Source organism: Arvicanthis niloticus, chromosome 5, assembly GCF_011762505.2.
Source record: "Arvicanthis niloticus isolate mArvNil1 chromosome 5, mArvNil1.pat.X, whole genome shotgun sequence".
NCBI classification, from domain to species: domain Eukaryota; kingdom Metazoa; phylum Chordata; class Mammalia; order Rodentia; family Muridae; genus Arvicanthis; species Arvicanthis niloticus.
This window is the reverse complement of record NC_047662.1, coordinates 62,252,317-62,267,663: the sequence shown is the minus strand read 5'-3', so window position 1 is coordinate 62,267,663 and position 15,347 is coordinate 62,252,317. Positions and strand designations below refer to the sequence as shown.

General features: G+C 39.3%; 1 protein-coding gene across 3 annotated transcripts in view; it reads right to left on the bottom strand.

Annotated features, from left to right (window-relative positions):
- Nucleotides 1-6,494: 6,494 nt before the first annotated feature.
- Nucleotides 6,495-15,347, bottom strand: part of Mllt3 (MLLT3 super elongation complex subunit) — a 251,859-nt gene continuing 243,006 nt past the window's right edge. For all 3 annotated transcript variants that reach the window (XM_034502646.2, XM_034502648.2, XM_076934684.1), the window contains one exon: nucleotides 6,495-8,025. In XM_034502646.2, coding sequence (XP_034358537.1) covers nucleotides 7,894-8,025 — 132 coding nt within the window. In that variant the 3' untranslated portion in view covers nucleotides 6,495-7,893. The remainder of the gene's footprint in view (nucleotides 8,026-15,347) is intronic.

Here is a 15,347-nt window from a genome sequence, read left to right as displayed (position 1 = left end):
AGCAGCAGCGAGTAACCCAGCAGGTGATAATGATAATGTAGCATCTGAAGCAAAAGTACTGAGAGTTAAGGAAGATCACCAGAGCCTCAACCAGCTCTAGGCTCTGGAAACAGGATCCCAAATAAGGAATGAGGGCTCCTTGAATATAAGACTGGTGGTCAGAACTGATCTAGCCTCTTACTGTAGTACCTAACACAGGCACGGATGCAGAAATAAGAAATGGCCAGAGAGCAAGTCAAGAACTTGGTTTTGGCAGTACTGAAAACACCCTTAAAACTTTTAACCCTAGAGAACCCTTAACTGTGTGAGAGAGACATTCTAAATTATCATATAGAGGGCAGCTGGGATTCAGAAGCCCTTACCTGCGAATGAGACACTTTGTTATATCAGGTATTCCAGAAGCAAAGGATCACTCTGATTTCATCCTTGTCTTCCTTTCCTGAAGCATGGTCATAAAAGACATTCTCTTGAAAGTAGATCATAAGACTACATACAGTTCCAGAGGGATCTCTGCCAATAGCTGGAGGCCACAAGGTGTGTGAATTAGAAGGTCTTCCTAAGTTCCCCTCAGTTCATTGTTATTAGGAATAACCCACTTTGTGTTCAGTCTCCCTTCTGTGCAACTGTCTGCTCTTCAAATATCAGCATAAAATAAAATTTTCTCTGGGTCTGTGGGTTATTTCTGAGGGCTCCCATGCCATGTAAAGGTTTAATAAATTTGTGATGCTCTCTTAATATTTGTCACAGGGATGTCAATCATGAACTTGGCAGCAGGTGAGAAAAGATATTTTATTTCCTATAGGATCCCCCCCTTTCTCATACACATGCCAAAAGGACAGAGGGAAACCCAAGGGCATAATTCAGTTTATCATATTTCAAAGTGTATTCCTTGGCACAGTATCCTGGTTTGTGGAAGAGCTTCAGTTTACTTGTGTTGTTGTAGGATGATTATAAATACACACTTTAAAAATGTCTCAATTTTGAATAATTTAAGTGGCTTTTGGATGTAGCCATCTACTTTTGAAAGTATCCACTGCTGTTATCTTTTCAACTACTGAGCTGTAAATAAAAGTTGTAAATGAGTTGTAAATAAGTTGTGAAGAATATGGTTAAAAATTATTTTGACCAAGGAAGTTTTTTCTTAAAAGCAAAATATCTATCAATCACCTATTTGTCTCCTGCTGCTTTGTATACTTTGGAAACGCTGTTCTGTGACCCAACAAGTTCCGTTGGAGCATGTGACTCCCAGAGATTTAACGGACCAGCAAGTAGTGAGTTTCCAGGGGGTTTAACTACTGGGCACTTTCCCCAAACTTATTAAATGTAAAATTTCTTCACCAAATGCTCCCACCTTTTCATGTGATATCACTGGTACCTAGACTGTGTTAAAGTTGTTCAGGCCCTGGAAAGCCAGTAGTGAGCATAGTAGTATGTAGTGAACAATAATTTTCATGAAAAGTCAAAATAAAAACCCAAATACCTAGAAATTCTGAGGAACATTCAAGAAGTGACACAATCAGAATGATTCGTGACTGTCAAAGCTATCATTGGACATGTTTCCTGAGTCCTGGAGGATCAGTCTCCTTAAGAACCTGCCTTAGACTGTTTCCTTGGCACCTGAAGAATAACTGCACTGGGGCTAAGTCCATCTCCTTTTGGCTCTTGAGGATCATGAGTGTACCTTTGTGTACAACTATAGTCTGTCTTATCTAAATCAAGGTGTTATTCAAAACTTTCAAGATGAGCCACCACCCAGGAGTACAGAAGAATAAACGGAGAAATTAAAGTCCATGTCAGAGATACCACCCCTAGGGCTGTGCCAGGGCAGGGGGTGCTTCAGCACACCCACCCCCACTCACCCACTCCCACACAAGTTCACTCACTCACACATACACACTCACCCACTGACACACAGTCACATATACACACCCTTTGAGAGACTCTGTACAGTGTCTCACTTTAATGAAAACACCACTTTCAAACTTTCTCTCCTGGAACAGGGCAGAGGGAAAGCTTCTTTATGTTACAGGGACTGCAGATGCCATGGGGCTGTGCCTGTCTCAAAGCTTCCCTCCACTGCTCAGAAACTAAGCCATCTTGCCGCATTTAGCACTTCTGCCCAGACCACCCACCCAGATGCAGATACACAAACCACATGTGTGAGGAATGCGGCTCTGCTTGGAAATCAGTATCAGCATTTCATCCTTATTACTAGCGCAGACAGCCCTGTTGGTGTGTCTCATTTGTTTTATCTTTTCAATAGCTTTGATTATTTCCCTTTAATGATCTGGATTTATCCTTTCCTACCCTTTGAAATGTGCAGAACTTTGTGGTGGGGGCTGCATGCTGAGTAGAAGCCATGGTTACCAGGGGAAATGAGCAAGTGGCTTTGCCTGTGCTCCATGGCTCTCACTGGTCCTAGTCACCTATTCTGTGCAGCCTGCCCAGGGCCCCAGTAATCACCCCCATTATTATACAAATGGAATCAAAAAGCCTTTCCATTCAGGGTGTGGTTTAGAACAGCCACAGAATCCACTTACAATCATGGGAATGATTTTAGTTTTTGCCATGTATTCTCTGGCTAGCTCTTGAGACTGTATTGGCTACCCTTCTTTAATTAAAGGTAAATTAAGACCAAGAAAACTAAGCTAAGATTCAAAGGCACTTTTACAGCTTAAAGACTGGAAATGCCTCTAAAGAAGGGGACTGCATAAACAGGAAGGTGTGGATACTGTTCTGTGGCAGAGAAAGCAGCAGCACTGAAATGTGCTTAGCCGTTTCTCTTTGGGTGGTATCCTGCCAAGAAAACCAATAAACTATCTTTAACTGCTTTGCTCTTAATAAAGAAAACAAAGGGCACTAGTTTTGGACAGTCTGTCCCTGAATTACAAGTTGCAGGGGTATGGGCGTTAGCCTTGATCTCCCAACCCCATCTCAGGATCTTTGTCTACCCAAATGGAGTACAGCTCTGGGACAAATGAGGCACATTGAGCCACTCTATGGGGCAACACATTCCCGATGAGTCTTTGGGACAGTACAGGAGCCGTCTACAGCAACTCCCCCTTTTTTTCCCCCCCCACACTGGGGAAGACAAGAAGCTATTACTTATAGACAAATGCCTGTCTATGCTGAAAGAATAGAAGTTAGTGCAGTTCAGGAGTGTTCAATAGTTTTCCTGTCATGTCAGCCCATCTGGGGCCGAGGCTTCCACACCTATGATAGTTGCCAGGTGATGAGATCCAACGCAGTCCATAATAATCCTCTAAATGGCTTGTCAGCCAGAATGAAGAGTAGATCAGCTTCTAAAAGTTAGTATGAGCTCTTTTTTGCTTCTAAGGAGAATATTACATTCAGTTCCTTGGTTATTTGTCAAACACTGCATTAGATTCTGTCTTAAGAGTTGTGTCCCTCTGGTCTAACCACAGTAGACTCTCCATGCTAAGTAAATCCTAGAATTTGTGAACTGACTTTGTCTACCTTTGGTTTACTTCCAACAGAATAGTGAAAATGGAAAAAAAAAGACTATGCATAAATAATTCAGTTTATTCTAAGACTGTGCCTGCTGTTTCTTGACTAGTCATTACAGAGCTTCAACTATGAACTGGTTTTTAGACACAGAAACAGGCTTACGAACTGGGTACCCAAAGGCAAATAATGGCCTCTGCACTCAGGTGGTTTGGAGGACATGGTCCATTCTCTGGGAGCCTTCAATCTCTCCATTCTTTAGACACGGCATCTTTTTATGAGGAAAGGCTAAGGGGCTTGTTGTCCCTTAAGTGATGCTACACTGAGCAAACAAATCTGTAAGACTACACATTGTAAAGTTAAAAAAAAAGGAGTCACAACAGATTGGGTATGAATTTAAGTAAAACACCTATTTCTGTCCATCTGCACTTAACATTTCAACATGGGATTTAGAGATGGGAAATACATCTTCTGTGTGCCTTGTAGTTCACATAAAAGCATGTACACACATACACAGTGTATCTTTCAACATAACTACACATACACACTCCATTAGAAAGATACTGACAGATTTGTAAAACATGTCGGCCTTGCACTGCTAATCTCAGAATACATTTTTACTTAATTTATTTTTGCACTGCAGGGTAGCATTGGCCACCATCAAAGATCTGTCAGTATTTCCATCAGAGCTCTGCTTTCAGAATACTGGAGTACAAGTGCCAAAATACATATTTACAGTGTACAGACAGCAGTGGCTTTGTCTTCCTTTGAAATTGACTGCATCTTTACAAGGAATATTCAGGATGGCAGTGCCTACATAATAAAAAGCATCATATAAAACAGAGGAGGTTGAAAGATGCAGACTTCCAGCCCAAGATTAACCTACGCCGTGGGAATTGATTCCTCCACATTCTCGGCAGTCGTAGTCACCTCTACATCATAGTCATAGTTTGAGAACAACAGTCCAAAGCAAGATTATTCTGATAATATATGTATATATATAAATATAGGAATACATAGCATTGGTACACAAAACGGTAAAGGTGGAAAGTAACAAGCATACAGCAAATTACTCTAGAGCTGACCACTTCCACAGTGAGAAGGATGAACACAAGCCACCAAACACAGACATTAACCATTTCAATACTGAACAACCAACTCATTACATAGAGAGTTAAATCGCTCTTAAACAAGTGTGTCAACTACATTTGTAGGGCTTGATATGGCAAATGGGATGTTATGCAGGCCTAATAACTGTTGTTTTTAGGATTAGGTTGGACTATAAGAGGTATTAACAAAAATTGGTTTTGATAAAGAAAAAATAGCCCCCCCCCCCCCAATTTATTGGTCCTTTCCTCAAAACAGGTAATTATTCAGACTAGAGATTTCATTGCAATTTTTAAGATTTTTTTTTTTATCTGAAACTCATTCTCCTGATTTTTTTTATGTTTTCCCTAATCTTGACACAGATGTATCTATGTTACCTAAGAGAGGGGGCAGAGCACAATGACAATATGAAGTAACTGCATACATTTCTGCTAGCACAATCAGTGTATCCTACAACAGAAGGAGCCCGCCACACACTCACACAAAATCAAAAATGTGTGTGTGTGTGTTCTGTACATATAGATTTTAGAAGAAAAAAATTTAATGATAGTTTATCATACTCTTGCTGGTTCAAAACTTATTCACATTCAACCAATTAATTTTATTTGAAACACCTATTTATATATATTTATATATATATATATATACACACTAAAGAAGTTAAACCCTGCCATTCCCCCTTTGTGCTTAAAAAACCAAAGCCACTGTTAGGGTACACATGTGTCAAAAACTTCTTAACAGGGTCCAAAAGTGAATATCCATGGGCGTGGCAGGAGAGGGTCTGCTTCTGGAGAGGTGTGGCATGTCTTTGAGTGGAGCTGAAGGGAATTCATGACTTCTGTATTTTTAAATCATGTGCTAAGAGCAGGAGGACTCTATAGCATGACTCTTAACCTGCCAGGAGTTTACAGGAAACTCATTTTGCTGTCCAGGTAAGAGGTTAGCTGTTCTGAATTCTGTTACCCATGTACAATCTTACATTTCATGATATACTGAACACATCTGCATTAGCTAATTTTCTAGCTCTAATGTTATCATTACAATAGCTGCCTTTCTTCTTACCCCTCTTTTAAATTTTATTTCTTTGGGCATGGAGAGGAGAGGTAATTTCTTATCTTAGTTTCTTGGTTTTTGTACCTTTAGGAATAGAAGAAGCCAAAGCATATATTTCACCACTCAATTTGGTTATAAAAATAAAAATGGCCCAAACTGCATGTTTCTAGTTCAATTATACAGATACATTAGTTAAACCACTTACTTTCCTAGTTTAATGGGAATATGTAAAATTGCAGATAAAAATTTAAAAAGATTTCTGAATGTTGAAACATTATCTCTTCTTTTCACCTGTAAAGTTAGAAATGGAACACAACTAAAACCACACAGTTCACCAACCACCTACTGTCCAAAATGACATGATACGGATCTATGCAACTGTACACCAAGAAGGAGACTACACACCAAATGCTTCAAGTACGGCTCATGCCCATCATCATGAGGAATCGGGACAGTTTTGAAAATGTGTACACTTGTCCTCGAGGAGGACACTGCAGGAAAGCAATTTACAAAGACCATGGCTGTATTATCATTTTTTTTTTTTAAAGAAAAAAATAGTTTCTTTGGATAGAAAGAAAACAGTGTAAAAAAATCTCCTTTTTAAAATGCAGAAACCGCTCCATTATTAATCTGCATTTACATCACCGCCTGAAAGAACGGGTCTGGGAAGACCATTTTCTGTACAGACACTAGTTAATCTCTGAATGAAAAGACAGCATCTGTCGTGGGAACAGATGTGGGGGACACTAGGCTGTTAGCACACGTAGACTCTCTTAAGGCTTTGGATCCAGAAGTCTTCTTCATTCCTTTTCAGCTGAGTTCTGGTAACAACTCGGGAAGTCGGCTGTTCTAACTTTGAATTCCTCCACTACAGAGAGTGTAGAATAATGACACCAAAGTACTTTGGGTTTTTTTTTTTTTTTCTTTTTTCTTTTGAAAATAATTTGCCTTCTTTTTGCATGCCACAGGACAGATTTCTAGTTCAAAACAAAGGTACAAGAAGGACAAATTCCCCCCTCCCAACCACCTTTACCTTTCACCTATACAGGAAATCCTTCTGGAAACATCAGCAAGAGACTACACAGATACAAAGATACCAAATCTACAAGTGAATACATAGTCTGTCATGGCAGAATAACCAAGAATTTTCCCCCAAAGAAAGGTTTTAATTTTTCAAAAATAAAGGAGTCTAAGAGAATTATGAGAACAAACAAACAAAAAAAAAATTCTGATTCCTGTTTTTGTTTTGTTTTTAAGAAGAAATGGGTACCACACCGGCTGCTGAAGACAAGTGAAATGCTCACAAATAAATAGATCCAAATTAACAATGTCTACACTGCTGTTTTAGAAAACAGGACCAGAATTCCTTTTAAAATGCTGAGTCTGTGGAATGCCTTTATCTCCATATTCACCTACTATTGCAACAGTAAATTAGAGACACGAGTGTTGGTGACAGCTCAACACTGCTGGGCTGTGGACATCATGGGAACGCTTTTGCTCAAAGTCCTACAGGTTTATTGACTAAGGCTAGACAGCAATTCAAATGATCCTATTTGGTACATCTACCATGTCCAAGATCATTACATGGATACAGCCAAGGACTGGGCCTCAACCTTTATAGGAAAGAAGACCACAAGGAAGAAAATCAAGGTGGCTATTTGGTCCCCCCAGTTGATAACTATGTCCTGGAACTGGGAAAACAAAGGTGGAAACCAGAGACTGCAACAAGTTAGAGGACGTGGGAAGAGTCGGTGGAGAGTGGCACAGTATACGAATAAGGTCACTGGGCTTGGGACGGCAAGGGCGCTGCATTGAAAGAGCATCCGCGGGACTGAGTACTTAGGATGTCTGGTGGTGTCATTCCCTCACAATTTTATCTGTATGTGGTAATAAATAGATCAGTTATGTAATAAGGCAGTGTGTTGAATATGCATTCATCCTGTGGAATGAACCACCACAGAAAGATCCACGGTACCATACACATTCTTTAGGTTTTCTTGTGTTGTGTCTGCTTGTTTTCAAGGCTATCCAGGCTAATTCTTCCTGGAGATTTCCTTGCAGAGGAGTGTCCGCTGAGGCTGGTTTAGGTAACCTCTCCTTTATCAAGAGATGATGACTGGCTTTAAAGAAAAATAAAGCTGAAGGTTGTTTCATTTTTATTTTTTCCCTTTTGGTTGTTTCATTCTGAGTGTTTTCATATAAACAACAACAACGAAAAAAATCACAACCAAAAAAAAATAGTTTTTGATGCGTCCAGTTGTTGTATCCTCAGGATGTTCCAGATGTTTCCAGGTAACTCTGTAATTTACGGACTGTAGTTTTGTCCAGCGAGCAAAGATCAAAATCAAATGTTGTATTTGTAATATGAAAGTGTCCAGTTTCCTCTATAAGGTTCACGATCTAAAGAAGTAAAGAAAAAGTTTGGACAGTAAGCAACAGACATCAAACAGCAAAGAGAAGGAAATGGAGGGATTCAGACATGGAACCAAGTGATAATCATTCTTATTAATCACAACAAGGTAACACTATTACCAAACTGTTAGTCAATATGTGATAATCATTCTTATTAATCACAAGGTAACACTATTACCAAACTGTTAGTCAATATGTAAGTCAAAGATATATTAAACCTTCTGAACAAGTCCTTAAAGGATCACCTGGGTTTGACTTTTCATGCTCAATAACCCATTCATATCCCCAACAGAACATTTTACTAGGATAGTTAGTGAAAGATAATAGTTCAAGACCTTTTTTAAAAGCAATTATTCCCTGACTTACAAGATTATGATTATATTTAGATATAAGAAGATCCCCAGCTAGAAATAAAATTCTTCCTAAAAAAGAACACATGAATTGTGTGTGTGTGTGTGTGTGTGTGTGTGTGTGTGTGTGTGTTCCTGGAGCTGGAGAGATGGCTCAGTGGTTAAGAGCACTAGCTCCCAGCACCCACACGATGGATGGCTCACAAGCATCTGTAACTCCAGTTCCTGAGTTCCGATGCTCTTCTGACCTCTGCAGGCAATAGACGTGCACATGCAATAGTGCACACACACTGATGCCAGCAAAACACTTGTATCACAAAATAAAATTAAACATTAAAAAAAATCAATGTTCTGATTATATAATTAGGAAACTTTTAGAAAATATAGGAATACACAGAGCAAACCCAGAAACTATGTTTCCCTTTCCCACTTAAAGTGTTACACTGTTAAATTTGGGACCAGCTTTACAAACTGTATCTATTTTGTGAAAATTCCCGACACTGCACATGTTATATAAGAACACAGATGTAGTGCTCTCTGTTGTGTTCAAGGAATGCTCTTGAATAATGGAGTATAATAAACTACCTAGACGAGGGATCAATGCTTTGCTCTATATGTAAAGTAGTTATATTGCATTTCTTATCGTATTGATTCAGGTTACAAAGGTAACATGTTCACTGGCTGTGGGGCCAGAGGAACTGCTGTCCAGAGAACACTTCATAGCCCAGCACTGATAATCATGTCATGGGTTTGAGGGATTCCATTACCATGTAAAGCATTAAGTTAGTAGTAATGTAATTAGAAATGGACGTTGTGCTTGGGTGGCATGCTTGCTAAATTAGCATGCTATGTAGAAAAAGGAATGGGAACTCATTTTGGCAAGCTTTGGAGAGCAGGGGAGACAGAGCAAGAGGACAGGTTTCCTCTCAGGGGGTTCACTTGGCCAACATCCACTCTTCTTTGATTCTCTTTAGCTTAATTATCTTTTTTAAAGCTTGTAATTATTTAGCCTGTGACTTATTCAGTAAAGTTTTAAATTATGTAATGTTAAGTTGTAAACCGCAGAATTAAAACTTTCAAACTTCTTTTTGTGGAGCTACTGCTATCCTGAAGGCATTTATGAATGAGTCCCTGTGGGTCATAAAAACATGTTCCCAGTTTTACACACACACACACACACACACACACACACACACACACAAACACACACACCTTTCAGTCCAATTAATTGTCCAATTACAGATTGAGCTCTGATTGCCTTATCTGAGACCTACTATTATTTTTGGGAGGTAAAACTCTGGCTTTAGTAACAAAACAAGTTACTTTGGTTGTAGAACCATGACAGATGCTGTAAACTGAGGACCTACCATGCATTTACCTCTTTCTAAAAATTACCAATTTCCAGACAATGGAAACATGGCCAGCTAGAATACCCGTCTCCTTAGAGCCACTGGTAGCTCTTGGCAAGCGCTACTATCCACTTGTCAGAAGTCACTAGGCTTTTAGAAATATTCTTGAGAAGGTCATGGGCAACGGGCATGTAAATTTTATCTTCTGCCTTTCTTATTTGTAATGAAGATCCACGTTTGACAGCACAGTAGCTATCTTTCTTTTGAAAGATGAGTACATCAAAGAGGCAGAAGAGAAACAGTCTACACATTCTTGGTGACATCTTGTAACTTCTCACACAGAGCCTGGATTACTTGGCTCCAGGACTACTGTGTGTGCTGAGGATAAAGCAGGGGAGAGTGTCTTACTCAATTATGTTGCTGGACTCAGGCTTCTGTTACATCTATCAGATCATTAAGAGGGATGTGCCCACTTATTGTTAAAGTACATCACTTATATAGGAGTAAACAAAAACTTATTATTAGTTAGACATGGCAGTTACTGCTATAATCTCAGCACTCAAGGAGGCTGAAGCACAAGTATTCTATGTCCAAGGCCAGCCTGGGCTATGGGACTGAGAGTCTATCCCAAGCAAAAAAAACCTAGACCTCAGTTATTTCTGTGAATGCCAAACAAACAAACAACAAAGCTACCTATTAACAAAAAAGATCTTAAATGGGCAGGTATTTGTTTTATGAGTTAATAGTTTAGAACTTTGAAAAAATTACCACACATATGCACACACACAGAGACACAAACACAGCTATTTCATACATACAAACCTTTCCTGGAAGTTAAATATTCAATATATATAAGGATTAGCTGGTTGAATAAATAATTCTTTCCTGAGCAAGTTATCTTTTTTCTTACATTATGTAGAAAAATTATGAACCCAGTGAAAACTTACAGACTTTGTTATGGGAAGTCAGGTATTATGGTATACACTCGTCATTCTAACTCACAAGAGACTGGGGCAGGAGGATTGTAAGTTGAAGGCCCAGCAGGATTACATGGCAAGATCCTGCCTCAAAACAATAATAATAATCAGACCAGAACAGGAGCAAATAGATTGATTCCTCTGAGCTACTATAATTAGAAATTTATACAATGAAAGAAATTGCCAAGTAATCCAAGGTGTTCACAACTAACTGGACAGTAGATAAGTGGCAGGCCACTAAGAGAGCCTGAATCTAGCCTTTGGAGATCTGACTACTCACTACATGAACATCATGGGAACATCATGGGAAGATGGGGTTTAAGACTTGTGCCAGGCTGTCAGAGGATCAAGTAAGATGCAACTACCACTTGCTACAGGGATCAAGGCATTATGGCTACAATTACCATATTAACAGAAAAGTGCCCTTAATTGCCTATAGGGGGAAGTAAATAGCACAGAACTCTCAGGCTTGGTGCATCTCCCTACAGCCTCAATGACTGCCAACTATTTCACTCCACCAAAACAAATCAAGCAATAAAAATGCAGGGAGGAAAACCCAGAAAGACCTAAGTGAATTTGTTTTTAATAATTAAAATTTTCAGACAGAAAGAGAACACATGAAGCCAAGTTGTCAAAGTGACTAAATCTGCAATGAAGATTTATAGGAATAAAGCCCAGCAGTTGATTTTATTTGCATTATTATTGTTTTGAACGAAAGGGAAGTTACCCTGTCAGGAAAATCCTTTTCTATATATAATATATAAACTATATAAAGATATATTATATATAATATATATAAACTATATAAAGATATATTATATATAATATAAAGATATATATAATATATAAACTATATAAAGATATATTATATATAATATATAAACTATATAAAGATATATTATATATGATATATAAAAACTATATAAAGATATATTATGCATAATATATATAAACGATATAAAATATAGTTTAACTATATTTTACTTACATGCTACTTAGCAATAAATTGAAAATGATAAGAGATGTCTTTGGAAGAAAGTCACTTAATTTGAAATCAGACAAAAGCTTCTGGCCACTAGGGAACCCTCTGCAGCATAAGGGTTTCCAGGACTCACAAGTTACCATCCATCTGTGTTGACACCAGGTCTCACCCTGCCTGCCTATAGCACACACACAAAGATGTAAGAGGAGCTGACAGAGCTAACAGGGCTTCTGTGGGGTTTATGAAAACATATCAAGGTAGATGCAAACACAGACCTAAGGCAGCGACCAAGGTGAGGGCATCTGGGAGAGTTTGGTTCTGTTCACTGACAGGAGCCGCACTAATGGTTTCAGTTATTAGAGCATTTAGAGCACTAATGTCCTAAATTAAGTGAAAGCCCTGTAAAGATACACACGCCTTTTCAGGACTCCTGATGCCGGAGTATCAGAAACACAACATTAGCATGCTTTATTTCAACCAAATAGGCCACAAGTCCCGAAAGCATGCCACCAACCCCTGAAGGACTACATTTTTTTAAATCTCTCTTTTTAAAAATTTATTCACTTTACATCCTGCTCACTGGCCCCCTCCCAGGTCACCCCCCCTCCCACAATTCTCCCCATTCTCCTCTGAGCGGGTTTCTGGGGGCTGGGTATTCCCTCCACCCTGGCACTTCAGTCTCTGTGAGGCTAGGCACTTCCTCTCCCACTGAGGCCAGACAAGGCAGCCCAGCTAGAAGAACATATCCCACATACAGGCACCTGCCTTCGGGATAACCCCCACCCTAATTGTTTGGGACCCACATGAAGATCAAGCTGCACATCAGCTACATATGAGTGGAGAGGCCTAGGTCCAGCCTGTGTATGTTCTTTGACTGGTGGTTCAGACTCTGAGAGCCCCAAGGGTCCAGGTTAGTTGACTCTGTTGGTCTTCCTGTAGAGTTCCTATCCCCTTCAGTGGCCTGCAATCTGAAGGACTACACTGTACTAAAGAAATATCCTGTCTGCTGATGAGGTGTGGCTGAACTGTGGTGTCACTATGCTGCTGCACAATGTGGTCCTAATGCCCACACACAACAGCAACAGAAGCCAGAGAGGCTGCACACATAAAAAGCACATGAGGACAGGGTGTGTGTTGGGAGGGGGAAAATGAGGGTGTGAACACTTCATTCATTCTTCAGAGGCCGGCTGCTCTGAAAACACTTGTGATGGATTGTTTCCTGTCATATCAACTTTTTTTTTGGTGGTGGGGGGGTGCAGGGGTTTACCACACAGCTGCTAGTTGTTTTGTTTTGTGTTAACAGGGTAGGAGCCATTTGCTATTTCTGCGACTCCCTCTTTCAAGCCATTTTCAATTATAAAAATTAAATTACAAAAAATTTAAAGATTTCTTAATTATAAAAAATTATTCTGATTATGTTTTTTTTTTCAAATAACAGGGCAGGTTCCTCCCAACCAAAGTGGTTGCTTACTGACTGTTGCTTACTGAGTGGGAAGGCACACACAATCTTTGCTTTGGGTTTATCTATCTAGGATGGAGTTGGTCTGTTGTAACTTGGGTCTTTCATCTGTACACAGGAAACCACCTGTGGTTTCATCTGCAGGCAGGAGGACCACCTGGGTTAGCAGAAAGACCAGGCTCCAGTCTACAGGGGGCTTTAGGGTGTGACAGGTAATTCCCCAAAGAGAAGTAGTCACTTATAACAGACTACTTACTTCTCAGGAAAAGTTCTCTCTGTTGTTAAGAATACTCCAATATGTCACCCATTCCTCCAACCTCACTGATAATTCTATAAGTAACTATATGTATCTAAATTGATAAACTGTCCTTTAAGGAAGCCCTGGTTTTTCTAACTCTAACTTTCTTCTTACTCACTGCTCCCTTACCCTCTCACTCACATATATATAAAAAAATGCAAACCCAGGCTGAATTGCTGAGGCCACAAATGTTGAACCTCATTTTGAAAATAAATATGGAATGTGTAGTTTAACAAGAAAATCAAATTATTAATCCAGGCTACATACTCACTCTCTTCTTTGACAGTGTCTACTGTATTTTTACCCAGTGGAAAAGAGGCTTAGTAATATAGTCTTTCCTGATCTAATACTTTATTTTCATGAAATTAGGTGCTGAGGAGCAGGGCATCATGTTCCCAGAGTAAAATAATACTAACTAGTTTTGTGGGACAAATAAAATTGTCAGAATAGATTTTTGGAGTAGGGATACATTAGGAAGAACCAAGGATGCTATCCTGGCCTCAACAGAAGTTTTAGTTTAGATGTTCAGTCCGGCACAACAGGGGTTATGTAGACTTTGTGGAATGCATTTCATCAGATGGGCAGCCTTCAAGGTGGAGAATAACACTAGCTCTCCACTGGCTATATTTTATAGTATGAATTAATTAAGCAGTAAACTGTGACAGGGCGTACATCATGGTATTAGAACCACAAGCCTCAGTTGCATTACAAGGCAAATGGCCAAAGATAGGGCTTTCAACTGGCCTGGGAATGCAATTAGGGTGAAATGCTATGTGTCCTGGGGTGCCTTTATGGTGGGTTAAAAATTCATAGATAGTAGTCTTTTCCTCTAGAATACTAGAGCAACTCACTTGAGTACAATTCTCAAGGAAGCCACCTTCACTCACACTTCTTTAGAAGGTCAAAATAAAGATCATTAGCTGGGAGATCTCGATGATATTTCCAGGTGAGACCTTGCCCAGCAGCCTTCTCGTCCAAACCTGCCGACACTTGTCTTGATTTCCCATGAAACCTGCATTTAGGCATTAGCAGCTGCTTCTGGCAGTTGTTCTTTAGTGATTTAAGAGTTAACTATTTGGGAACAGATAGAAAGAACAACTAGCAGATTTACTATCAGCATCTAGTCAATGAGCAATTTTCTGTTCCACAGGAGAAAGCTGAAGTGGAGTTGGTCCCCTGTAGTCCCAGGTTCTTTATCCTCAGATACAACACACTATGGACTGAAAATACTTGGGAAGGGGAGAATGTATCCATATTGAATTTATCATTACTTCCCATAAAATACAGGATAACAATAATTTTCATGGCATTTGCATTGTATTAGGTATAAAAAGTAATCCAGAGGGTTTTAGAGATGGCTCAGTGGTTAAGAACACTAGTTGCTCTTCCAGAGGTTCTGAGTTCAATTCCAGCAAACATGGATTGGTTCACAATCATCTGTAATGGGATCTGAAGCCCTCTTCTGATGTGCATGAATACAGAGTACTCATATACATAAAATACATAAATAATTATTAAAAAAAGAAGTAATCCAGAAATGACTAGAATAATGGGAAGATATACATAGGCAGGTAATATGAAAATATGCCTCCACCTGATGGAATTGAGTGGAATTTGGTATTCAAAGGCTGTCTAAGTCTGGCAACATGAGAGATGAATGGGAAGATTACCAGTAAAGTACTAGTCATGCCTTAGTTAAAGCCACTCAAATCCAGTTCCCCCCATCTATGCTCCTTTAAAAGGAAATGCAAAACATAGAACTTATTTAGAATTGAGAGATCTATAGACAAAGTATATTATCTAAAATTCTACAAGGGTTAAAAGCTTATTAGACCATCAAGAGCAGTTGGAAAATTTGAAAATGTTTACAGAATGAAGCAGAGATGTACATAGAA